The 27,552-nt window shown below is 47.9% G+C and overlaps 2 protein-coding genes across 2 annotated transcripts; both read left to right on the top strand.

Annotated features, from left to right (window-relative positions):
- Nucleotides 1-1,000: 1,000 nt before the first annotated feature.
- Nucleotides 1,001-3,871, top strand: LOC106570689 (uncharacterized). Its single transcript, XM_014143162.3, has 2 exons — nucleotides 1,001-1,374; nucleotides 2,449-3,871. The coding sequence occupies exons 1-2, from the start codon at nucleotides 1,288-1,290 to the stop codon at nucleotides 3,016-3,018; spliced, it is 657 nt and encodes a 218-aa protein (XP_013998637.1). The 5' UTR covers nucleotides 1,001-1,287; the 3' UTR covers nucleotides 3,019-3,871.
- A 5,272-nt stretch (nucleotides 3,872-9,143) lies between these two features.
- On the top strand, nucleotides 9,144-27,551 carry LOC106570688 (putative histone deacetylase 1-B). The gene is made up of 14 exons (XM_014143161.3): nucleotides 9,144-9,295; nucleotides 10,329-10,441; nucleotides 11,127-11,244; nucleotides 11,543-11,617; nucleotides 11,845-11,983; nucleotides 12,273-12,414; nucleotides 12,747-12,839; nucleotides 12,955-13,063; nucleotides 13,749-13,889; nucleotides 14,062-14,170; nucleotides 21,195-21,325; nucleotides 21,439-21,597; nucleotides 24,909-24,954; nucleotides 25,045-27,551. Exons 1-14 carry the CDS (start codon nucleotides 9,241-9,243, stop codon nucleotides 25,070-25,072), a joined length of 1,458 nt encoding a protein of 485 aa, XP_013998636.1. The 5' UTR covers nucleotides 9,144-9,240; the 3' UTR covers nucleotides 25,073-27,551.
- Nucleotide 27,552: the final 1 nt, after the last annotated feature.

The following is a 27,552-nucleotide window of genomic DNA, read 5'->3' on the forward strand; positions in this document are numbered from 1 at the left end:
TGGAAGTGGAAGTCTGGAGCAAGCATGAATAAAGTAAACAGCTAGCTAGAATTTCTAAACAGCTGTAGAAGATAGTTTATGTTTGTGTTTGCAAACGGTTGGAATGTACGTGATGGCCACGTCACATGTTGTTGGGATGTTGGTGTTGTTTGTCGGTGTTGTTGACAAGCAGCGGGGGAACAAACAAACAAACAAACCTTTGAACACGTCAAGGTTGCCTGGTAACGCGACTTTGCATTGCATTGAATCCTATGCGGGGCAGAAATCAGCGTTTGAACCAGGAACGTTTCCTTTCACGACCTCCACAAACCCAGAACGTTAAATAAAATGATACGTGCCGTGATTCAAACACGAATTTCTGCCAGACATACCATTTCAAATGCAATTAAACATCGGCTTTCCAGGCAAATGTTGTTGTTCAATCTGTATTCAACCTGGTAGATGCGCACATCATTGCACGACTAATAAATAAAAAATTAAAACAATGAGCGCGATATCATTTTGCCAGTATTGGAATATGATGTTGGAGAGAGAGAGAGAGACCATTGGAATATGATGTTGGAGAGAGAGAGAGACCATTGGAATATGATGTTGGAGAGAGAGAGAGAGAGAGACCATTGGAATATGATGTTGGGAGAGAGAGAGAGACCATTGGAATATGATGTTAGAGAGAGAGAGAGAGACCATTGGAATATGATGTTGGGAGAGAGAGAGAGACCATTGGAATATGATGTTGGGGAGAGCAGAGAGAGAGAGAGAGAGACCATTGGAATATGAGTGGGGGGGGCCTTGGGAGAGAGAGAGAGAGAGAGAGAGAGAGACCGGAGTTGGGGGGGGCCGAATATGATGTTGAGAGAGAGAGAGAGAGAGAGAGAGAGAGAGAGAGAGAGACCATTGGAAGTGGGGGGGGGGGGGCCATGGATGTGTGGGAGAGAAAACGTTTTAGAGTCTCTTGAAGAGGGCGGAGAGAAGTCATAAAGGTGCTCATGATTGGATAGAGTCGTGTGACCACGCCTGTTGGTGGTATCTTGGTGTATATTGAAGCGCTGCGTTCAGCCACATCTGAAACTAGTGGGTATCCTTCTACGGGAGCGACAGGTTGAAGTGCGAAGAAACGAGCTATTCTTGCTTCAAAGGATTCCCCCCTCCCCCCCTCCAAAATTACACGATTGCCTTTCTTTTCTGTTGCCATTGGATCCATAACACTGCGCGGGGCTGGATTAAATTGAGACCACTTTTTGTTTTTGTTTTTCCCTTTGAAATTTTCTTTAAAAACACCGAACAACGATGGGTTCCCAAGCGTCCAAAGGAGAGGTAGTAGTGGAGGCGAAAGCTGCTGCCGCGGACGCGGTTACCGTCAAAACTAACGGACAGGTATGAAACGCTCTCTCATCCCACCAGACAGCACACCCTTTACTCAACTAACTAAAAGTAGCTTAGTAAATATTTTCTGTGGTATATAATGTTGCTATTTAATTTAAAAACGAGGTTGGTCTGTTTCGATTATATTTTTTTTTCCCGAGAATAAATCTGCATCTTGGTTTTAGTCAAAGGTTTGTGGCCAACATGGTCACCAGTGACAGCTGGCTAGTTACGAACACTAGATTGAAACTGACAACGTGTTTGCTGCTAAATCCGTGATCTGCTGTTTGAGAAAGAACCCAAAAAAATACACATAATATCTAAAATAACGTAGTTAATTCAGGGTTTGGACCGGGAGCATATGCCACCGTTAACTATGCGAGGTTCTAGCTAGTCTCAGTCGGTTACGGTTCCAAACCCGTGTATTTGATACATGTGCCATGGAGGGGAGGGTTGGAAAGGCGAGGACGCACGTAGACAAGCTACCCCTCATGCATAAAATATCAGAGACAATTTGTGAATTATGGATTTAAAAGCAGCGTTTTTAACAGTGGATGTCAATCTAATCACACCGAATTTATGCAGCCCATCCATGATGGATGAAGTTGCAGCCCCTCAGAACCGGCGAGTCTAGACATGTCTCGATCAGTGACTGTAAAACGTTATTTTATAGACAAATGCAAAATCGACATAAATCACATATTCACCTTGTGAAATTAATGTACATTTTTTTGTCAATGCATCATCGGTTTCATTGGCCTTTTAAAAAAAATATATAATTGATAGTTTTTTTTCATCGCCTGGTCCAGGTCTTTATTGAAAAGATACCCCTGTGTGCGATGTGGCACCGTCGCCGCCTGTCGTTTTCTGGTGGTTCTACAAGGCGTCGGCTTTTGAGCGACACGGTGGTTAATTGATGAGCACGACGAATTGTCGTTATATATCTCAATGTGTTGATGCTTGTGTTTGAGTCACAGTGGAAAAATCAAATGTAAATTGTATTTTCTTTATTAATTAAATTGTATTTTCTTTATTTATAACCATCCTGTAATTTTGTTCCTTCATTTTTCCCTCCTTCCCTCCTAGGAGAATGGCCATGTCAAGTCCAACGGTGACGTCTCTGCCACAGAGACGGCCGCCACCAACGGTTCCACTGACGCCGCCAAGGAGCCCGAGGCGGGCGCAGGAGGGGACGCCATCGAGCCAGCTCCAGCCGCCGACAAGGAGGCCGCCAAACCGGAAGGTGAGGCCGCCGCCAAGGATATCCCCAAGAAGAAGAAGAAGTTCTCCCTGAAGAAATCATTCAACTTCAAACTGAAACTGAAGAAGACCAAGAAAGAGGAGGTGGTGAAGGAGGAGGAGGCGGCGGCCGCTCCCGCTGAGGAGAAACCAGCTGAGAACGGAGCCGCTGTGGCTTCGGAGGAGAAGAAAGAGGAGGTGGTGAAGGAGGAGGCTGCTGCTCCTGCTACAGATGCCCCTAAGGCAGAGGAGGTGCAGGCTAAAGCTGAGGAGGTGAAGGAGGCTCCTAAGGAGGAGGTGAAGGTGGAGGTGAAGGAGGCGGCTGCCGCTGCTCCTGCCCCAGAGCCCACCAAACCAACAGAGGAGACCAGCTCGACTCCCACGGCAGCAGCCCCCTCCCAACAGAAAGCAGAGTGATTGTATCTTTACCCACAACAAGGACTGTGAACTGTTTTTCAAGAGAGAGAGAGAGAAAAAATTGAGTTATATATATATATATATTTATATATGTGTATATGTATACATATGTATAGATATATGTATATGTAAATATATACACATTTATGTGAGAGACTCCTTCGTGCCACTTTTGTCATGGTAACAAGATGACAGACTAGATTCACTAGTTCACTTCCCTGGTTACGACCCCTGGTTACAGCGAGACATCTGAACCTGTTAGTGTTATGTGCTGATTGCTGTGGGACATCGGGGAGAGTGGAAGACACAGTTATGGATGGGAGTTGAGTTGACATGTCTTTCTCAAAACACCCAGCTCAAAAAGATGCATCAACGCGAACAAGCTAGATAGGATAGGACACCAACCAACCACCACATGAAATAAAATAAAAAATAAACAAGAAATAAACAAAAAAAGACTTGCCAACTTTATACATTCCTATATTTTAACCCAAAATTTGAAGTATTTTGTGGTGTTACAATAGAGAAACATTTTAAAGATTCAGAGAAGCTATGTCTTGTTTTGTTTTAAAGAAGAAGAAATCAATAAGTTTAGATTTTTATCTTGGCTATAAAAAATTTAAAAAAGAGAGAGGAAAAAAGAAGAACAATATAGCTTGCTATGTTCACTGTTGCAGTTTTAAAACAAAGCAGAGTTGTTGATCTGTTTGTGGTGTGTAAGCCTGACTCTTGCTTGATGGTCTCTGTAAATACATTGGACTGATTCTGTTCTTTATTTTGCTAATGTTGACAGATGTTTATGGTTTTATTCTAAAGTTGGAAATGGTAAATAAATGTTGGTCACCAAAACCTGCCCATTGTTGTATGGAGATTGTTATTTTTAGGTGGGAAGTGTGATTTAGTAGTACAGCGCGCGCTGGCTGGGGGGATAACAACATTAGGATTAACTGTTTATTGTGGTCATAAACATTCCTTTATACTGAACAAAAAACGATAAACACAACATGCAACAATTTCAAAGCCTTTACAAAGTTTATAGAAGGAAATCAGTCAATTGAAATAAATTCATTAGGCCCTAATCTATGGATTTTCACATGACTGGGAATACAGAGATGGATCTGTTGGTCACAGAAAAAGGTAGGGGCGTGGATCAGAAAACCAGTCAGTATCTGGTGTGACCACCATTTGCCTCATGCAGCGCGACACATCTCCTTCACATAGAGTTGATCAGACTGTTGATTGAGGCCTGTGGAATGTTGTCCTACTCTTCTTCAAGGGCTGTGCGAAGTTGTTAGACATTGGCGGGAACTGTAACACGGTGTCGTACACATCGATCCAGAGCATCCCAAACATGCTCAATGGCTGACATGTCTGGTGAGTATGCAGGCCATGGAAAAACTGGGACATTTTCAGCTACCAGGAATTGTGTACAGATCCTTGAGACATGGGGCTGTGCATTATCATGCTGGAACATGAGGTGATGGCGGCGGATGAATGGCACGACAATGGGCCTCAGGATATCGTCACGGTATCACTGTATTCAAATTGCCATCAATAAAATGCAATTGTGTTCGTTGTCCGTAGCTTACATTTACATTTTAGTCATTTAGCAGACGCTCTTATCCAGAGCGACTTACAGTAGTGAATGCATACATTTCATTTCATTTCATGCATTTTGTTTTTTGTACTTATGCCTGCCAATATCATAACCCCACCTCCACCATGGGGCACTCTGTTCACAACGTTGACATCAGCAAAGCGCTCGCCCACACGACACCATCCACTGCGGTTGTGAGAGGCCAGTTGAACGTACTGCCAAATTCTCTAAAACGACATTGGAGGCGGCTTATGGTAGAGAAAGGAACATTACATTATCTCGCAAGAGCTCTGGTGGACATTCCTGCAGTCAGCATGCCAATTGCACGCTCCCTCAAAACTTGAGACATCTGTGGCATTGTGTTTTGTGACAAAACTGCACATTTTAGAGAGGCCTTTTATTGCCCCCAGCACAAGGTGTACCTGTGTAATAATCATGCTGTTTAATCAATTTCTTGATATGCCACATCTGTCAGATGGATCGATTATCTTGGCAAAGGAGAAATGCTCACTAACAGGGATGTAAACAAATGTGTCCACAAAATTTGAAAGAAATATTCTTTTTGAGCATCTGGAACACTTCTGGGATCTTTTATATCAGCTCATCAAACGTGGGACCAACACTTCACATGTTGTGTTTATATTTTTGTACAGTGTACAATGTGCTTTCCAATTCTAAGAATCAATCAGTTACATTACATTTTCCGATAGGAATGTGATTCTTGTAAGAGCACATTGATATGTTTTAGACTTCTCATAGTCCACAATCCCTAGATTAATGTCCAGCTAAGAGAAAGCCTGACATTCTTGACAAGCCTGACGAATGAAATATGTAATCAACCAATCACACATAGTAGTAAACCACTTACAACTGAAAACAAGAGTGGACAATACCTAATTTGTCATCATTTTAGACATAGGCTATTAGTTCGCACAGAGAAGAAGTTTTGATGGAGTATTGGTAAGTGCTGATGGAGAGGAGAGACTACTGCAGAGTATTGAGATCCACCCCATGATGCTACATTCTAGGGCTATGGCACAATCTCATTATATTTTTTCTTGACTCCTCACGTCCTCTCTCACCTCCTTTTCAAAGACATATTGGATAAGATAGTTAGAGGGACTTCCCTCTGACCTTCTCCACCAATGTGTTTTGAGAAGGAAGGATGTGAGGAGTCAAGGAAATGCAATTGAGATTCTCCCTATGTACCTTTTTGTCTCTCCTTCTTCCCAAAGTGTGCACTTGTTCACTACCCTTCACTGTGTTGAAAGGAAATGACTGGCCTAAGAAGCCCACGCCTCCACCAAACCAATGCTTTTAGATTTGTAATAAGTAGTGAACGGAACAAGTGCACACTTCTGGAAAATGATAGAGAATTGGAAAGCAGCCAATGATCCTTGCATGCACCCACATTATCCCTGTGACCTCTGTAACCTCTGTAGTGACAGCATCTCTCAAGACGTCATTGCTAAGGACTTAAATACCTCCTTAAATCTAAAAACATTTTAATCATATAAGAAATAACTTCTCCTCATGTATTCTTCCTTAATAATAAAGTTAATTCAATTGAATTTGTTGAACTCTAAATCGTTGATCCTGATCACGGTTGGTTGTAGGTTTGCATCCCAAATGACATCCTATTCACTATACTGTATGTAGTGCACTAATTTGGACCAGAGTCCTATGGGGAATAGGGTGCCATTGGGGATACGCCCACTGACCTAGTTCACATGGTGATATGATGAGTTGAGATCAGAGTTATTTCTAGTCATCCCAGCCTTCAAACAATGATGAATTATTCAAACACGGATGTAACTCCACATTTGTGTTCAGCCATCCACAGTTGCTTCAGCCATTTTGCACAGATTGCAGAGGCATTTGTCGAACTCACAAAGTCTATTACTCTAATCACTGAACTGACAATTTGTGAATACGTGAATGAGGTTGTTAGACAGCTTACTACTGTGGATGAGGTCGTTAGGGTCTAGCCTACTACTGTGGATGAGGTCGTTAGGGTCTAGCCTACTACTGTGGATGAGGTCGTTAGGGTCTAGCCTACTACTGTGGATGAGGTCGTTAGGTACTAGCCTACTACTGTGGATCGAGCGCCCTCGTTAGCGTACTAGCCTACTACTGTGGATCGAGGTCGCCCCTTAGGGCTACTAGCCTACTACTGTGGATGAGGTCGTTAGGGTCTAGCCTACTACTGTGGATGAGGTCGTTAGGTACTAGCCTACTACTGTGGATGAGGTCGTTAGGGTCTAGCCTACTACTGTGGATGAAGTCGTTAGGTACTAGCCTACTACTGTGGATGAGGTCGTTAGGGTCTAGCCTACTACTGTGGATGAAGTCGTTAGGTACTAGCCTACTACTGTGGATGAGGTCGTTAGGTACTAGTTTACTACTGTGGATGAGGTCGTTAGGTAGCTTACTACTGTGGATGAGGTCGTTAGGTACTAGCCTACTACTGTGGATGAGGTCGTTAGGTAGCTTACTACTGTGGATGAGGTCATTAGGTAGCTTACTACTGTGGATGAGGTCATTAGATACTAGTTTATTACTGTGGATGAGGTCATTAGGTACTAGTTTACTACTGTGGATGAGGTCGTTAGTACTAGTTTACTACTGTGGATGAGGTCGTTAGTACTAGTTTACTACTGTGGATGAGGTCGTTAGTACTAGTTTACTTGGACTATCGAGGAAGAGAGTTTTCATATAGAACCGCATCATTATCTAATTAATTAAAACGGTATATTTGTAAAAATTGTAAGAAGATTTTATCAATCATATCAGACGCACATTTTAAACAAATCACGATTCAGGATATGACCCAGATGCAGACATAGGAGGTGGATAGTTCTACTCTCAGAATAATTATGATATTAAAGGGTCAGGTCGAGGGCAGGTCGAGGGCAGGCGGAGGTTCGGAATCCAAGGCATAGTCAATCAGGGACAGAACGGCAGGCAGGCTCAGGACAGATAGAAAGGTCAGAACCGGAAGACTAGAAAACAAACTTCAGAAAACGCAGGTGAAACAGATCAGGGTGACACACCTGGTGGGGGGGGGTGGTGGGGGGGGTGACAGGTGAAACACAACTTAGACAGAGGATTATTCTCCACATCATCTTTGATGTCGACTATTGTGAAAAAATAACAAGGAGGCAAAGAAACTAAAAGAACACAACAACACTATGCAACATAATGGGTTATTCAATGCCAACTGCACTTGTGTTTGTCATCACTCACTTTATACGAATGCATGCTTGAGGTCGCTTGATACTACAACATTAAATTCATAAAATTACAGTTGAATGAGATTGATGAAATATCTGAAACTTTAAAAGTCTTAAACAGTACGGAATATAAAACACTGTGATGGTTGGTAAGCCAGGAGAAATTGTTGTGTCTGAGAGAATGTTCTCTCTGCTGCCGCACGACAAGCGGTACCGGAGCGCCAAGTGTAGGTCCAAAAGGCTCCTTACCGGGCTTCTCCCCCCAAGCCATAAGACTGCTGAACAGTTAATGAAATGGCCACCCTGACTATTTGCATTGATCCCCATTTTTACGCTGCTGCTACTCGCTGTTTATTATCTATGCATAGTCACTTTACAACTACCTACATGTACATATTACCTCAATTACCTTGACTAACCTGTACCCCCACACTTTAGCCTCGTTATTAATATTTTATTGTGTTGTTTTTTTTGTTTTTTTTTATTACTTTAGTTTATTCTTTATTTATATTTAATTTTTACTTTTATTTACTTTAAAAAAAATCTGCATTGTTGGTTGAGGGCTTGTAAGTAAGCGTTTCATGGTAAGGTTGTATTCGGCCCATGTGCCGAATATAATTTGATTTGTTTTGATTTTGACATGGAGGCAGAGACATAAACTGTTAAATTTTACAGCAGAGTGACTGTCGGTGACTGAAATAACAATAGAAACACATATTGAGACCCAGACTGAGTTCCAAAAAATAAAGCAGACCATTTATGTCACTTATGCCAGGATGATTTCAGCACCGATACTGAACTTCCCCTTTAAGAAGGGTTGGGTAGCGAACATGTATGCTGTTGTTCAGATAGGTATAATGCCAGAGATAGTAGGACTATAGTTTGAAACTGTGGGAAGCTTTTTTATAAGCAACACACACATGCAAAGCTGAGCAGATTTAGCTTATTGTAGTACAGTGGAACCATCTGGTGGCTAAAAGTTGAACTATTAAAAATGATGTATAAAGGTTAATGTACTAGACTATCATCACCATCATCATTTTGCCCATGTACCACAATATACAGCTCAATGTGAGAGAAACAATATTGTGCAAGATCATTTCACAAGGAATGTGTCGATTATGCGCAAGATCGTTAGTCTTGCAGTGTAGGTGGAACAACTTTTTTTTTGTCGTTCATCATACAGCAATATGAGGAATTTATATGAGCATGTATTTATTCCACATATTGTTGAAAGCTTGTTAGAAGCACATCTCTGGCACCACAGAGCAGTGAACAGTGCAGACAGGAAACAACGCCTTCGAGCCCAGCAGGCCTCGGTGATTGGACGAGACGACAGTGTAAATTATCCCGTGTGGACACAAAGAACTGCGCTGTGCTAATTGGAGTAAAATGGCGCTCTCGTCTGCAGGAGGAACAAAGAAGAAAGTTTGCTATTATTATGATGGTAAGATTTAATGTTATGTAGCTTAAGTGTTGTCTGCAATATTATTTATTGTATTGGCGAGGATTTGGTGCTCGATAAAAGGGATTTTTTTGTTGTTGTTCCACCTTGAAAGAAGTGCCGTAGGCGAGTTAGCTGCTAGCTAGCTAACGTTACTGTAGCTGCCGAGTGGTTAGCTTGCTAGCTAAGTTAGTTGCTAGCTAGCTAACGTTACTGTAGCTGCCGAGTGGTTAGCTTGCTAGCTAAGTTAGTTGCTAGCTAGCGAACGTTACCTGGTTAGGAATAAGGTTTTGGTTAGCTAGCCAAAGCAACCTGAGATTATCGTTTTTATTATTTTTCAATTAGCTGAATTGCCGATAGCTAGCTCGCTAGCTAGCAAGTTGATGCTTTTAATTTGCGGCAACTAGGCTAGCTAGCTAATGTCTTTAGCTCGCTAGCTAGCTAGTAACTGTCTAGTTTGCAGAAAGAAAACTAGGGATGGTTAGGAATGAGTCTTTGAATCACAAACTGCCTCTTCTTATTTAGCTACACCATTTGTTTAGTAAAGTGGGGTTATCATGTAGCTAGCGGTGTTGTATAGTCAAGTGTGTGTGTGTGTGTGTGTGTGTGTGGTGATCCAGTAATTTGAGCCTGTGTCGTCCATGGAGATTCAGATCACTTTTCAGAGGCTGGCCATTTGATTACTATTATAATTTGTGTTTCGTGCTGTGTAAGCTACCAGGCTGCATGTGTGATTCAGGCGTGATAGTGCTAGCCTGGAACAAAAGCCGGCACTTAAAGCGACAGTTAGCCTAGCGGTTAAGAGCCTTGGAAGGCCAGTCATCGAAAGGTTGCTGGTTCGAATCCCAGAGGCGACCAGGTGAAAAGTCAGTCGGTGCCCTTATTGTTCCTGTTAAGTCGCTCTGGATAAGCGCATACAGCTAAATGACACATGTTAAGAACAGAGTTACATACCCTATCTCTGAGGCTAGGGGAGAGAAATGTGGTTTTGTTGTCTCTCAGTAGTTTGTCTAAACCTCATTTCCTCTTCCCCCAGGCGACGTCGGGAATTATTACTATGGCCAGGGTCATCCCATGAAACCCCACAGGATCCGTATGACCCACAACCTCCTGCTCAACTATGGGCTGTACAGGAAGATGGAGATATATGTAAGTATAACAGCTACAGGGGATTTATACACTATTTTATTTATTTTTTTACAAACATCCTGTTAGTGATGCACACATTAACCATATTTAAAAAAAGAATCCCAAGCATCAAATAAGCCAAAGCGTTACTTTTCAGTACGTGGCCAAGAGATGGGTCTATAGAGGATGGCGCAGCGGTCTAAGGCACTGCATCTCAGTGCTAGAGGTGTCACTACAGACCCTGGTTCGATTCCAGGCTGTATCATAACCGGTCGTGATTGGGAGTCCCCCATAGGGCGGCGCACAATTGGCCCAGTGTCGTTAGGGTTTGGCCGTGGTAGGCAGTCATTGTAAATAAGAATTTTTCTTCTTCTCATAACTGACTTGCCTAGTTAAATAAAAACATGATATAAATATATGGTATAGGACTGAAGCTGATACGAGTGGACTCCTAATTCTTCAACACACTTATACACTACAGGTCCAAAGTAACTTTCTGTATAGTGGAGCTGTTCCAAAGTCCTATAGACTTATAAAGATCTAGATGGATAGTTGTGGACGACAAGTTTTCTGACCTTCCATATATTTTGGGTTATTGAAAATATAAGCTGAAATTAGGGGACCGTTTTTAGCAACCAGGTAATGGTGGAGTTTTCGACTTTTAAAACTGACATTTTCAGACCTTATGGTTTCCTCTGTCCTCCAGAGACCTCACAAGGCCAATGGAGAGGAGATGACCAAGTACCACAGTGACGACTACATCAAGTTCCTGCGTTCCATCCGGCCGGACAACATGTCAGAACACAGCAAGCAGATGCAGAGATGTAAGTAGCAGACAGTGTTTCCCCTAGCATTGTTTAGGTGGGGCGCCCTATGTGTTTTTTTTTTTTTAAGGGATAGTTCACCCCAAAACCAAAGTTTGCCATACGTTTTAATAACTTGTTTGCCATACGTTTTAATAACTTGTTTGCCATACGTTTTCATATGGGCTAATGTTGAGCTGACTTTAGACTGTACTCCACACTCACATCTGTTTAGGTAGTGCTTTATGCATTGGAACAAATGTGCAGGATTCAATCAAATCTCAAATGAATGTCTTCTATCCTTGCTGTTCTGTAACAGTTAATGTAGGAGAGGACTGCCCAGTGTTTGATGGCCTGTTTGAGTTCTGTCAGCTCTCAACGGGAGGCTCTGTCGGTAAGTCTCATCTCCTCTCTCGTTTGTCTCGCTCCTTATTGACTGTCTCTGTCCTCTCTCTCGCTCCTTATTGACTGTCTCTGTCCTCTCTCTCGCTCCTTATTGACTGTCTCTGTCCTCTCTCTCGCTCCTTATTGACTGTCTCTGTCCTCTCTCTCGCTCCTTATTGACTGTCTCTGTCCTCTCTCGCTCCTTATTGACTGTCTCTGTCCTCTCTGTGTGTGTAGCGGGGGCAGTGAAGCTGAACAAGCAGCAGACGGACATCGCCATCAACTGGGCCGGAGGACTCCATCACGCCAAGAAGTCTGAGGCCTCTGGGTTCTGCTACGTCAACGACATAGTCCTCGCCATCCTGGAGCTGCTCAAGTAAGAGCCCTTTGTGTGCCGCCCCCCCCCCCCCCCCCCCCGGTCCTCACTGCTCTCCATCCTTATCAGTGACCACAAACATGTGATTGCCTTTCCCTCACACAGTAACATTCCAAGCCCCCTGGTTCATATCCAACGTTAATTGACTCCACCATATATGTTCCTCCTACAGATAACCATTCACTTCTGGTGTGACAACCTGACTGTGGCCCTTCTTCTTTCCATAGGATACCTGATGATTTAACAATATTGTAAAGTTTGTAATGAGTTTCCTCGTCTGTCCTATCAGGTACCACCAGAGGGTGTTGTACATAGACATCGACATTCACCATGGAGACGGAGTGGAAGAGGCTTTCTTCACCACAGACCGGGTCATGACTGTCTCCTTCCACAAGTATGGAGAATACTTCCCAGGCACAGGAGACCTGAGGGTGAGTGTGTGTGCGCTCTGGGAGAATACTTCCCAGGCACAGGAGACCTGTGTGTGTGTGTGTGTGTGTGTGTGTGTGCTCTGGGAGAATACTTCCCAGGCACAGGAGACCTGAGGTGGTGTGTGTGTGTGTGTGCGCGCGCTCTGGGAGAATACTTCCCAGGCACAGGAGACCTGAGGGTGAGTGTGTGGGGGAGTCAGAAATAAGGGAAGTATATTTCAGTGTGTTCCTTTGTGTATGATTACACTTCCTTCTTCAGTGTTGGATTGTCTGCCTATATTTCAGTCATTTCTCTATTCCAGAATGTACAATAAGGTGTGTTGTTTTTTTAGGACATTGGAGCAGGGAAGGGGAAGTACTATGCTGTAAACTACCCTCTCAGAGACGGCATCGACGACGAGTCTTATGAAGCCATCTTCAAACCTGTAAGTCTCCTGCTGCAAGTCATTCTGTGTTTTGGTTCCACACAAACACACAAGGTAACTTTTTTTTATTTTTTGTAATCAATGTGTGTGTGTGTGTGTGTGTGTGTGTTGCTAGGTGATGGCTAAAGTGATGGAGATGTTTCAGCCCAGTGCTGTAGTGTTACAGTGTGGAGCGGACTCTCTCTCAGGAGACAGGCTTGGCTGCTTCAACCTGACCATCAAAGGTAACACACATTTTACTCAACACTTTGTGTTTTCAGGTGACGTGTGGTGTACAGTAAGACTGGAATAATTGTAGTTAACTTTTTTTTTTTTGTCTCAATGATACTGCTCCAACGGTGTTGGTATTAATGTGTAGGCTTGTTTAGTATACTGTCTGCCTGCCTGGCGCTCTGTCTGTCTGCCTGCCTGGCGCTCTGTCTGCCTGGCGGTCTGTCTGTCTGCCTGCCTGCCTGGCGCTCTGGCGGTCTGCCTGCCTGGCGGTCTGGCGGTCTGCCTGCCTGGCGGTCTGTCTGCCTGCCTGCCTGGCGGTCTGCCTGCCTGGCGGTCTGCCTGCCTGGCGGTCTGTCTGCCTGCCTGCCTGGCGGTCTGCCTGCCTGCCTGCCTGGCGGTCTGTCTGCCTGGCGGTCTGTCTGTCTGTCTGTCTGCCTGGCGGTCTGTCTGTCTGTCTGCCTGGCGGTCTGTCTGCCTGCCTGCCTGGCGCTCTGGCGGTCTGCCTGCCTGCCTGCCTGGCGCTCTGGCGGTCTGCCTGCCTGCCTGCCTGGCGGTCTGTCTGCCTGCCTGTCTGTCTGCCAGGCGCTCTGGCGGTCTGTCTGTCTGCCTGCCAGGCGTGAGCCACATGCATATGAAGACACGTTTCCATTCCAGAAGAATGGACAATAAATGTTTTGAACGTTGATGCCGTTTCAGGTCATGCTAAGTGTGTTGAGTACATGAAGAGTTTCAACCTGCCTCTGCTGATGTTGGGTGGTGGAGGTTATACCATCCGTAACGTGGCCCGCTGCTGGACCTACGAGACCGCCGTGGCTCTGGACAGCACCATACCTAACGGTACACACACACACACACACACACACACACACCACACACACACACACACACAACAAGCATTATACCTCACGGTATGTACAAACGCATCTCATTCTACCATTAAGCAACAGAGTAAGATCTCAGTCTCTCTGCTTCACGTTTTGACTTTATAACGTCTCTCTCGTCCTATCAGAGCTGCCTTACAATGATTACTTTGAGTACTTTGGTCCTGACTTCAAGCTCCACATCAGCCCGTCTAACATGACCAACCAGAACACCAATGATTACCTGGAGAAGATCAAGTAAGTTACACAGACAGCCACTGCACTCCCACACAGCAACACAGCAGGGTTTCTGTTAGGAAAATGTGGTGCTGGATATTTGACTATACATTAACTGGACCCGTATGCATTGGTAACCTGATTATGGCATAGCAGTCAGACGTCCTCGTCTTGTCGTGTCCCGTGTGTATATATATTTACATATTTTCTTCGCATATCTTTTTATATACACTGCTCAAAAAAATAAAGGGAACACTTAAACAACACAATGTAACTCCAAGTCAATCACACTTCTGTGAAATCAAACTGTCCACTTAGGAAGCAACACTGATTGACAATCAATTTCACATGCTGTTGTGCAAATTATAGGCAATTAGCAAGACACCCCCAATAAAGGAGTGGTTCTGCAGGTGGGGACCACAGACCACTTCTCAGTTCCTATGCTTCCTGGCTGATGTTTTGCTCACTTTTGAATGCTGGCGGTGCTTTCACTCTAGTGGTAGCATGAGACGGAGTCTACAACCCACACAAGTGGCTCAGGTAGTGCAGCTCATCCAGGATGGCACATCAATGCGAGCTGTGGCAGGAAGGTTTGCTGTGTCTGTCAGCGTAGTGTCCAGAGCATGGAGGCGCTACCAGGAGACAGGCCAGTACATCAAGAGATGTGGAGGAGGCCGTAGGAGGGCAACAACCCAGCAGCAGGACCGCTACCTCCGCCTTTGTGCGACAGAGTCTGGAGATGCCGTGGAGAACGTTCTGCTGCCTGCAACATCCTCCAGCATGACCGGTTTGGCGGTGGGTCAGTCATGGTGTGGGGTGGCATTTCTTTGGGGGGCCACACAGCCCTCCATGTGCTCGCCAAAGGTAGCCTGACTGCCATTAGGTACCGAGATGAGATCCTCAGACTCCTTGTGAGACCATATGCTGGTGCGGTTGGCCCTGGGTTCCTCCTAATGCAAGACAATGCTAGACCTCATGTGGCTGGAGTGTGTCAGCAGTTCCTGCAAGAGGAAGGCATTGATGCTATGGACTGGCCCGCCCGTTCCCCAGACCTGAATCCAATTGAGCACATCTGGGACATCATGTCTCGCTCCATCCACAGACTGTCCAGGAGTTGGCGGATGCTTTAGTCCAGGTCTGGGAGGAGATCCCTCAGGAGACCATCCGCCACCTCATCAGGAGCATGCCCAGGCGTTGTAGGGAGGTCATACAGGCACGTGGAGGCCACACACACTACTGAGCCTCATTTTGACTTGTTTTAAGGACATTACATCAAAGTTGGATCAGCCTGTAGTGTGGTTTTCCCCTTTAATTTTGAGTGTGACTCCAAATCCAGACCTCCATGGGTTGATAAATTGGATTTCCATTGATTATTTTTGTGATTTTGTTGTCAGCACATTCAACTATGTAAAGAAAAAAGTATTTCATAAGATTTTCTTTCATTCAGATCTATGATGTGTTGTTTAAGTGTTCCCTTTATTTTTTTGAGCAGTATATTTCTTTCTAAAAACTCAACTTCAAAACACTCTCCTGCAACCCGCCTCAACTTTTTTCTTTTTAAATTGGTATTTACCTCAAATCTGAAATAGCCAGAGGTTGGTTAGCCGGCCGGAGGTTGGTTAGCCGGCCGGAGGTTGGTTAGCCGGCCGGAGGTTGGCTAGCCGGCCGGAGGTTGGCTAGCCGGCCGGAGGTTGGCTAGCCGGCCGGAGGTTGGCTAGCCGGCCGGAGGTTGGCTAGCCGGCCGGAGGTTGGCTTAGCCGGCCGGAGGTTGGCTTAGCCGGCCGGAGGTTGGCTAGCCGGCCGGAGGTTGGCTAGCCGGCCGGAGGTTGGCTAGCCGGCCGGAGGTTGGCTAGCCGGCCGGAGGTTGGCTAGCCGGCCGGAGGTTGGCTAGCCGGCCGGAGGTTGGCTAGCCGGCCGGAGGTTGGCTAGCCGGCCGGAGGTTGGCTAGCCGGCCGGAGGTTGGCTAGCCGGCCGGAGGTTGGCTAGCCGGCCGGAGGTTGGCTGTCATCAGCTATCCTTTAGCTGGAAAAGCTAATTGCCAGTTTTGTACAACGTGATTCAGACCAGAGCATACCGGACCTATTTTCTCTCCATATCCCTGGATTTCTACCGCAAGCTCTGGACATTTACACCTGGATCTTGCAGCTAGCTAGCTGCTATCCGAGTGACTATTGGCTAACGTCGGTCCCGGAGCTAACATCAATTATTCCGGAGCTAGCCAGCTGAAGAGTTCCATCAGCCACTCCTGGGCTACGATCACCTATCCGGACCCGTTTTACTGCGGAGCCCCATCGGGTCTTCACGACTTGACCACTGACGTTATCTGCCCCGAGGGAATTATCCAACTGGCCCCTCCGTCGCGACGTAACCTGAACGCCCATCTGCCGGCCCGCTAACCGTTAGCTGTCTTATCAGCTGCTATCGGACAATTTTTCTTGGGCCACAAACTATTTTTGCCAATTGGATTGCTCCCCTCTACCACACGGAACCTCACTAATCTACCGACGGATACGCACGAGGTGGCTAAAAACAGACCCCCCTCTGTCTTCTGCTAGCTTCCTACCAATGGCCCGGCTAGCTGTCTGAATCGCCGTGACCGCAACCGACCTCACTACTCACTGGACCCCTTTGATCACTTGGCTAAGCATGCCTCTCCTAAATGTCCATTATGCCTTGTCCATTGCTGTTCTGGTTAGTGTTTATTGGCTTATTTCACTGTAGAGCCTCGAGCCTTGCTCATTATACCTTTCAGTTCCACCACCCACACATGCGATGACATCACCTGGTTTCAATTATGTTTCTAGAGACAATGTCTCTCTCATCATGTTTACCTCCACTGTATTCACGTCCTACCATACCTTTGTCTGTACATTATACCTTGAAGCTATTTTATCGCCCCCAGAAACCTGCTCCTTTTACTTTCTGTTCCGGATGTCCTAGACGACCAATTCTCATGGCTTTTAGCCTTATCCTACTCCTCCTCTATCGATGTAGAGGGGAATCCAGGCCCTGCAGTGCCTAGCTCCACTCCTATTCCCCAGGCGCTTTTGATGACTTCTGTAACCGTAATAGCCTTGGTTTCATGCATGTTAACATTAGAAGCCTCCTCCCTAAGTTTGTTTTATTCACTGCTTTAGCACACTCTGCCAACCTGGATGTCCTAGCCGTGTCTGAATCGTGGCTTAGGAAGATCACCAAAAACTCTGAAATCTCCATCCCTAACTGCAACATTTTCAGACAAGATAGAACGGCCAAAGGGGGCGGTGTTGCAATCTACTGCAGAGAGAGCCTGCAGAGTTCTGTACCCAAACAATGAACTTCTCCTTTTAAAAATCCACCTCTCCAAAAACAAGTCTCTCACCGTTGCCGCCTGCTATAGACCACCCTCTGGACACCATATGTGAACTGATTGCCCCCCATCTATCTTTAGAGTTCGTGCTGCTAGGTGACCTAAACTGAGACATGCTTAACACCCCGGCCATCCAACAATCTAAGGTTGATGCCCTCAATCTCACACAAATTATCAATGAACCTACCAAGTACAACCCCAAAGCTGTAAACACGGGCACCCTCATAGATATCATCCTAACCAACTTGCCCTCTAAATACACCTCTGCTGTTTTCAACCAATATCTCAGCGATCATTGCCTGCATCGGTAATGGGTCAACGGTCAAACGACCTCCACTCATCACTGTCAAACGCTCCCTGAAACATTTCAACGAGCAAGCCTTTCTAATCGACCTGGCCCTGGTATCCTGGAAGGATATTGACCTCATCCCGTCAGTAGAGGATGCCTGGTTATTTTTTTTAAATGCTTTCCTCACCATCTTAAATAAGCATGCCCCTTTCAAGAAATTTAGAACCAGGAACAGATATAGCCCTTGGTTCTCTCCAGACCTGACTGCCCTTAACCAACACACACATCCTGTGGCATTCTGCATTAGCATCGAACAGCCCCCGTGATATGCAACTTTTCAGGGAAGTTAGAAAAGCCAAGGCTAGCTTTATCAAGCAGAAATTTACTTCCTGCAACACAAACTCAAAAAAGTTCTGGGACACTGTAAAGTCCTTGGAGAATAAGAGCACCTCCTCCCAGCTGCCCACTGCACTGAGGATAGGAAACTCTGTCACCACCGATAAATCTGCTATAATTGAGATTTTCACAAAGCATTTTTCTACGGCTGGCCATGCTTTCCACCTGGCTACCCCTACCCCGGTCAACAGCACTGCACCCCTCACAGCAACTCGCCCAAGCCTTCACCATTTCTCCTTCCCCCAAATCCAGATAGCTGATGTTCTGAAAGAGCTGCAAAATCTGGACCCCTACAAATCAGCCGGGCTAGACAATCTGGACTCTTAATTTTAGAAATCATCTGCCGAAATTGATGCAACCCCTATTACTAGCCTGTTCAACCTCTCTTTCGTGTCGTCTGAGATTCCCAAAGATTGGAAAGCAGCTGCGGTCATCCCCCTCTTCAAAGGAGGTGACACTCTTGACTCAAACTGCTACAGACCTATATCTATCCTACCCTGCCTTTCTATAGTCTTCGAAAGCCAAGTCAAACAGATTACCGACCATTTCGAATCCCACCGCACCTTCTCCTCTATGCAATCTGGTTTCGGAGCTGGTTATGAGTGCACCTCAGCCACGCTCAAGGTCCTAAATGATATCTTAACCACCATCGATAAACAATACTGTGCAGCCATATTCATTGACAGAGTCGAAAGCCTTGGCCAGGTCAATCACCTCATTGGCAGACTCAAGAGCCTTGGTTTCTCAAATGATTGCCTCGCCTGGTTCACCAACTACTTCTCTGATAGAGTTCAATGTGTCAAATCGGATGGCCTGTTGTCCGGGCCTCTGGTAGGGTCTATGGGGGTTCCACAGGGTTCAGTTCTTGGGCTGACTCTTTTCTCTGTATACATCAATGATGTCACTCTTGCTGCTGGTGAGTCTCTGATCCACCTCTACGCAGACGACACCATTCTGTACACTTCTGGCCCTTCTTTGGACACTTAACAACCTTCCAGACGAGCTTCAATGCCATACAACTCTCCTTCCGTGGCCTCCAACTGCTCTTAAATACAAGTAAAACTAAATGCATGCTCTTCAACCGATCGCTGCCCGCACCTGCCCACCCGTCCAGCATCACTACTCTGGATGGTTCTGACTTAGAATATGTGGACAACTACAAATACCTAGGTGTCTGGTTAGACTGTAAGCTCTCCTTCCAGACTCACATCAAACATCTCCAAAGTGAAATCTAGAATTGGCTTCCTATTTCGCAACAAAGCATCTTTCACTCATGCTGCCAAACATACCCTCGTAAAACTGACCATCCTACCGATCCTGGACTTCAGCGATGTCATTTACAAAATAGCCTCCAATACCCTACTCAATAAATTGGATGCAGTCTATCACAGTGCCATCCGTTTTGTCACGAAAGCCCTATATACTAGCCACCACTGCGACCTGTACGCTCTCGTTGGCTGGCCCTCGTTTTATACTCGTCGCCAAACCCACTGGCTCTAGATCATCTACAAGTCCCTGCTAGGTAAAGTTCCCCCTTATCTCAGCTCGCTGGTCACCATAGCAGCACCCACCTGTAGCATGCGCTCCAGCAGGTATATCTCTCTGGTCATCCCCAAAGCCAATTCCTCCTTCGACCGCCTCTCCTTCCAGTTCTCTGCTGCCAATGACTGGAACGAACTACACAAATCTAAACTGGAAACACTTATCTCCCTCACTAGCTTTAAGCACCAGCTGTCAGAGCAGCTCACAGATTACTGCACCTGTACATAGCCCATCTATAATTTAGCCCAAACAACTGCCTCTTCCCCTACTGTATTTATTTATTTATTTATTTTGCTCCTTTGTACCCCATTATTTCTACTTTGCACTTTCTTCCACTACAAATCTACCATTCCAGTGTTTTACTTGCTATATTGTATTTACTTTGCCACCATGGCCTTTGCCTTTACCTCCCTTATCTCACGTCATTTGCTCACTTTGTATATAGACTTATTTTTCTACTATATTATTGACTGTAGGTTTGTTTTACTCCATGTGTAACTCTGTGTTGTGTCGAACTGCTTTGCTTTATTTTGGCCAGGTCGCAATTGTAAATGAGAACTTGTTCTCAACTAGCCTACCTGGTTAAATAAATTATGGTGTCCACACATGATTCTCAGAATGACAGAAATCACGGTTATTCATCTTGACAGAGGATGCAATGGCTCACGTCCTTCTTACTGATTTCCGAAGACGTTACAATAACTGTCCACATTTAGGTTACTTTTCCTCAGGCAACAAGACAATCACTAGGTCTAATCTACTATTCCCCCATAGTACCATAGTTGACCTACTCTATTGGTCAGCTTGTCGTTCTGTGTGAAATAAATGGCCTACTCCAAACACTGTGGGACGATAGATCCCAAGTCATACAACCAGTAGGCCTAAGCTACGTAAAAAGAAACTATGGAATCATGTAGTAACCAAAAAAGTGTTAAAGAAATCAATATATATTTGAGGTTCTTCAAATAGCCACCCTTTGCCTTTGACAGCTTTGCATTCTCTCTACCAGCTTCATGAGGTAGTCACCTGGAATGCATTTCAATTAACAGGTGTGCCTTGGTAAAAGTTAATGTGGAATTTCTTTCCTTCTTAATGCGTCTGAGCCAATCAGTTGTGTTGAGACAACTGGTACAAGGTAGGGGGGTATACAGAAGACAGCCCTACTTGGTAAATCTTCTGTATACCCCCCCCTATCTTGTCACAACTGATTGGCTCAGATGCATTAAGAAGGAAAGAAACTCCACAAATTAACCTTTACCATTGCATTCCTGGTGACTACCTCATGAAGCTGGTTGAGAGAATGCCAAGAGTGTGCAAAGCTCTGAAGGCAAAGGGTGGCTACTTTGAAGAATCTAAAATATATATTTTGATGTCTTCACTGTAGAAAATAGTAAAAATAAAAACCCTTGTAGGTGTTCTAAAACGTTTGACCGTTAGTGTACATACTAAGCATATCTCTCCCTCCCCAGACAGAGGTTGTTTGAGAACCTGCGTATGCTGCCCCACGCCCCGGGGGTCCAGATGCAGGCCATCCCTGAAGACGCTCCACACCCGGACTCTGGAGATGAGGAGGACGAGGACCCTGACAAACGCATCTCCAGTAACTACACACACTAGCTCCTCCAACAAGAGTACTGTCTCACTCTCACCACTGTTTAGTACATGTGTTTATGAATCTCTTACTGAACTGGGTGTGTTTTTTTTCCTGTGTAGTCCGGGCCCATGATAAGAGGATAGCTTGTGAAGAGGAGTTCTCTGACTCTGAGGATGAGGGACAGGGAGGAGGGGGAAGGAGGAACGCTGCCAACCACAAGAAGACCAAGCGAGTCAAGACTGAGGAAGAGAAAGAGAAGGAGGCAGAGGAGAAGAAAGGTAAACTAACACACTGACTGGCCCGGGACGCGACGCCTCACTGACTGACTGACTGGCCCGGGACGCGACGCCTCACTGACTGACTGGCCCGGGACGCGACGCCTCACTGACTGACTGACTGGCCCGGGACGCGACGCCTCACTGACTGACTGACTGGCCCGGGACGCGACGCCTCACTGACTGACTGACTGGCCCGGGACGCGACGCCTCACTGACTGACTGACTGGCCCGGGACGCGACGCCTCACTGACTGACTGACTGGCCCGGGACGCGACGCCTCACTGACTGACTGACTGGCCCGGGACGCGACGCCTCACTGACTGACTGACTGGCCCGGGACGCGACGCCTCACTGACTGACTGACTGGCCCGGGACGCGACGCCTCACTGACTGACTGACTGGCCCGGGACGCGACGCCTCACTGACTGACTGACTGGCCCGGGACGCGACGCCTCACTGACTGACTGACTGGCCCGGGACGCGACGCCTCACTGACTGACTGACTGACTGGCCCGGGACGCGACGCCTCACTGACTGACTGACTGACTGGCCCGGGACGCGACGCCTCACTGACTGACTGACTGACTGGCCCGGGACGCGACGCCTCACTGACTGACTGACTGACTGGCCCGGGACGCGACGCCTCACTGACTGACTGACTGACTGGCCCGGGACGCGACGCCTCACTGACTGACTGACTGACTGGCCCGGGACGCGACGCCTCACTGACTGACTGACTGACTGGCCCGGGACGCGACGCCTCACTGACTGACTGACTGACTGGCCCGGGACGCGACGCCTCACTGACTGACTGACTGACTGGCCCGGGACGCGACGCCTCACTGACTGACTGACTGACTGGCCCGGGACGCGACGCCTCACTGACTGACTGACTGACTGGCCCGGGACGCGACGCCTCACTGACTGACTGACTGACTGGCCCGGGACGCGACGCCTCACTGACTGACTGACTGACTGGCCCGGGACGCGACGCCTCACTGACTGACTGGCCCGGGACGCGACGCCTCACTGACTGACTGGCCCGGGACGCGACGCCTCACTGACTGACTGACTGGCCCGGGACGCGACGCCTCACTGACTGACTGGCTGACTGACTGGCCCGGGACGCGACGCCTCACTGACTGACTGACTGACTGACTGGCCCGGGACGCGACGCCTCACTGACTGGCCCGGGACGCGACGCCTCACTGACTGACTGACTGGCCCGGGACGCGACGCCTCACTGACTGACTGACTGACTGACTGGCCCGGGACGCGACGCCTCACTGACTGACTGACTGACTGGCCCGGGACGCGACGCCTCACTGACTGACTGACTGACTGGCCCGGGACGCGACGCCTCACTGACTGACTGACTGACTGGCCCGGGACGCGACGCCTCACTGACTGACTGACTGACTGGCCCGGGACGCGACGCCTCACTGACTGACTGACTGGCCCGGGACGCGACGCCTCACTGACTGACTGACTGGCCCGGGACGCGACGCCTCACTGACTGACTGACTGGCCCGGGACGCGACGCCTCACTGACTGACTGACTGGCCCGGGACGCGACGCCTCACTGACTGACTGACTGGCCCGGGACGCGACGCCTCACTGACTGACTGACTGGCCCGGGACGCGACGCCTCACTGACTGACTGACTGGCCCGGGACGCGACGCCTCACTGACTGACTGACTGGCCCGGGACGCGACGCCTCACTGACTGACTGACTGGCCCGGGACGCGACGCCTCACTGACTGACTGACTGGCCCGGGACGCGACGCCTCACTGACTGACTGACTGGCCCGGGACGCGACGCCTCACTGACTGACTGACTGGCCCGGGACGCGACGCCTCACTGACTGACTGACTGGCCCGGGACGCGACGCCTCACTGACTGACTGACTGGCCCGGGACGCGACGCCTCACTGACTGACTGACTGGCCCGGGACGCGACGCCTCACTGACTGACTGACTGGCCCGGGACGCGACGCCTCACTGACTGACTGACTGGCCCGGGACGCGACGCCTCACTGACTGACTGACTGGCCCGGGACGCGACGCCTCACTGACTGACTGACTGACTGGCCCGGGACGCGACGCCTCACTGACTGACTGACTGACTGGCCCGGGACGCGACGCCTCACTGACTGACTGACTGGCCCGGGACGCGACGCCTCACTGACTGACTGACTGGCCCGGGACGCGACGCCTCACTGACTGACTGACTGGCCCGGGACGCGACGCCTCACTGACTGACTGACTGACGGGCCCGGGACGCGACGCCTCCTACTGACTGACTGACTGACTGGCCCGGGACGCGACGCCTCACTGACTGACTGACTGACTGGCCCGGGACGCGACGCCTCACTGACTGACTGACTGACTGGCCCGGGACGCGACGCCTCACTGACTGACTGACTGACTGACTGGCCCGGGACGCGACGCCTCACTGACTGACTGACTGACTGACTGGCCCGGCCCGGGACGCGACGCCTCACTGACTGACTGACTGGCCCGGGACGCGACGCCTCACTGACTGACTGACTGGCCCGGGACGCGACGCCTCACTGACTGACTGACTGGCCCGGGACGCGACGCCTCACTGACTGACTGACTGGCCCGGGACGCGACGCCTCACTGACTGACTGACTGGCCCGGGACGCGACGCCTCACTGACTGACTGACTGGCCCGGGACGCGACGCCTCACTGACTGACTGACTGGCCCGGGACGCGACGCCTCACTGACTGACTGACTGGCCCGGGACGCGACGCCTCACTGACTGACTGACTGGCCCGGGACGCGACGCCTCACTGACTGACTGACTGACTGACTGGCCCGGGACGCGACGCCTCACTGACTGACTGACTGACTGACTGGCCCGGGACGCGACGCCTCACTGACTGACTGACTGACTGACTGGCCCGGGACGCGACGCCTCACTGACTGACTGGCTGGCTGACTGGCCCGGGACGCGACGCCTCACTGGCTGACTGACTGGCCCGGGACGCGACGCCTCACTGACTGACTGACTGGCCCGGGACGCGACGCCTCACTGACTGACTGACTGGCCCGGGACGCGACGCCTCACTGACTGACTGACTGGCCCGGGACGCGACGCCTCACTGACTGACTGACTGGCCCGGGATGCGACGCCTCACTGACTGACTGACTGACTGACTGACTGGCCCGGGACGCGACGCCTCACTGACTGACTGACTGGCCCGGGACGCGACGCCTCACTGACTGACTGACTGGCTGGCCCGGGACGCGACGCCTCACTGACATTTTCTGTTTTCCCCCAGATGTGAAAGAGGAGAAAGAGACAGAGGAGAAGATGGACACCACAGGGTGAGGCACGACCACAACACATACTTGAGTTTAAATGTAACTGATCCAGTCTGAGCCCAGTCAACTAGCATTTGTTCATTTCACCACCAGGCCAACAGAAGAAACTAAGACGTCTTGAAGTGGAAGCAGCAGAGGTATCCATGGGTTTCCAGTTGTGCAATCGAAATGGACTGTAAATTATTCTCTTAACACGGTTTTAGTATTTCCTCAAACAGTCAAATGTTTTAGCCTGTGTCAGTGTTGAATTGCACTTTTAATTTTTATTTTTTACTCATGTCTCTGCCACCTATTTGTTTTTACCATGTTAGTTATGGAGCCTGAGAATCAAAAGCAGTAGGGTCCATTTCAATAGTCTAAAAAGCCTGGTTGGGATTCAGTCCAAGGTGTGCACACTACTCTAGCTGACGTTTTCCAGGCGGTTACTGTAGGTGTGTTGTCGGCTGTCTAGTGCACTGCTCTATAACACGGCTTGGATTGAATCTCGACCTTATTTCCGCTCTCTCTCTTTTCACTGATCTGAGGTGACTTGATGAAAGCAAATCCCCCTGATAAAAGACTGAGGCCATACTGCTTTCTCAGATCAGTCCAGATGAAGAGGAATCCACTTTCCACTGCAAACATTCCCAGTTGAACAATAGTCACCATCCCTAAGTTATTTTAAATCATGGATCAACATTTGTGTTTTCCTCTTCTCCCAGGGTTAGTTTCTGACTGTGCTGGCTTCCTCTTCTCCCAGTACTGGCTTCCTTCTTCTCCCAGGGTTAGTTTCTGACTGTGCTGGCTTCCTCTTCTCCCAGGGTTAGTTTCTGACTGTGCTGGCTTCCTCTTCTCCCAGGGTTAGTTTCTGACTGTGCTGGCTTCCTCTTCTCCCAGGGTTAGTTTCTGACTGTGCTGGCTTCCTCTTCTCCCAGGGTTAGTTTCTGACTGTGCTGGCTTCCTCTTCTCCCAGGGTTAGTTTCTGACTGTGCTGGCTTCCTCTTCTCCCAGGGTTAGTTTCTGACTGTGCTGGCTTCCTCTTCTCCCAGGGTTAGTTTCTGACTGTGCTGGCTTCCTCTTCTCCCAGGGTTAGTTTCTGACTGTACTGGCTTCCTCTTCTCCCAGGGTTAGTTTCTGACTGTGCTGGCTTCCTCTTCTCCCAGGGTTAGTTTCTGACTGTGCTGGCTTCCTCTTCTCCCAGGGTTAGTTTCTGACTGTGCTGGCTTCCTCTTCTCCCAGGGTTAGTTTCTGACTGTGCTGGCTTCCTCTTCTCCCAGGGTTAGTTTCTGACTGTGCTGGCTTCCTCTTCTCCCAGGGTTAGTTTCTGACTGTGCTGGCTTCCTCTTCTCCCAGGGTTAGTTTCTGACTGTGCTGGCTTCCTCTTCTCCCAGGGTTAGTTTCTGACTGTGCTGGCTTCCTCTTCTCCCAGGGTTAGTTTCTGACTGTGCTGGCTTCCTCTTCTCCCAGGGTTAGTTTCTGACTGTGCTGGCTTCCTCTTCTCCCAGGGTTAGTTTCTGACTGTGCTGGCTTCTTCTTCTCCCAGGGTTAGTTTCTGACTGCGCTCCGTGCTGGCTTCTTCCTTACCTTGTTTTATATTTCTAAAAGTAACAATGTTGAAATGTCTTTTTATTAGGTCATACATAGGGCAGAGTTTCCCCAACTGGCAGGCTGAATTTGTCGTAGTCGCCCCCTCCCCAATTTATTTTAATTAATTGTTGGACATAAGACTGTAAAAACACCAAGTATTCCCACATAAGACGTGATCGTATGCAATGTTTTGAAATTGTTTTAGTCAAATTCTGTTTGCAAAAAAACCCGGTCTAGAAAGTAATGCTCCTGACTTATGATCCCTGGGACAAGGTGTGTTCAGCTTCCCCATCAAGGAAAACCCCAAGAGCTGCATATAGAGGCAACTTCAGCCTACATCGTTGGGAACCAGCTCACGTTTTAAACCCCTGATATTTTCTACTGTAAGGTGACATATGGTGCTTGGTTGGGTGTTCAGTTGTGAAAATAACTTTTATAGAAGAAAAATACATTTCTCATTGACTTCGTTCTTCTTTGAAAAATGATAAAGGCAATCATTTGGTTTGTCAATTTTCCATGCAAGTATAAAACTGATGTTGCTGATTAAAAAGCTGTGATGAGTGCATACCTCTTGCGGTTAAACCCCCCCCCCCCACCATTATGCCACTCGGCCCACCTCAATGAGATTCCTATTACGGTCAAAAGGCAATTATAAACTGGGTGGTTCGAGCCCTGAACCATTTTTACTGCTCTAATTACATTGGTAACCAGTTTTTATAATAACAATAAGACACCTCTGGGTGTTTGTGTCCAGGCACTCCGCCGTGGTATATCGGCCATATCAAACCCCCAGAGGTGCCTTATTGTTATTATAAACTGGTTACCAATGTAATTAGTATAAGACCTTCCATTGAACGCAACCTCACCACCCTGTTATAGTGGGAGGTCCACAAGTTTACTTCACTGCCACAACTTAAAATATCCTGTTTTAGCCAATGTTTGGAAAGTTTACCATGAGGCCTGTACTTTACTGGTGTGGAAAGCTGGTTAGTGACCGTGTTTGGTAGTCATTAAATGAAGTAATTTGTGCATGAC

Source organism: Salmo salar, chromosome 14 (genome assembly GCF_965601325.2).
Source record: "Salmo salar chromosome 14, fSalSal1, whole genome shotgun sequence".
NCBI lineage: Eukaryota > Metazoa > Chordata > Actinopteri > Salmoniformes > Salmonidae > Salmo > Salmo salar.

Bases quoted from the DNA above. Each gene is read 5' to 3' on its own strand.
- LOC106570689 (XM_014143162.3), top strand. From the start codon at position 1,288: ATGGGTTCCCAAGCGTCCAAAGGAGAGGTAGTAGTGGAGGCGAAAGCT. The intron at 1,375-2,448 runs GTATGAAACGCT...CTTCCCTCCTAG, and splicing joins CCGTCAAAACTAACGGACAG to GAGAATGGCCATGTCAAGTC.
- LOC106570688 (XM_014143161.3), top strand. From the start codon at position 9,241: ATGGCGCTCTCGTCTGCAGGAGGAACAAAGAAGAAAGTTTGCTATTAT. The intron at 11,618-11,844 runs GTAAGTCTCATC...CTGTGTGTGTAG, and splicing joins CTCAACGGGAGGCTCTGTCG to CGGGGGCAGTGAAGCTGAAC. The intron at 11,984-12,272 runs GTAAGAGCCCTT...CTGTCCTATCAG, and splicing joins GCCATCCTGGAGCTGCTCAA to GTACCACCAGAGGGTGTTGT.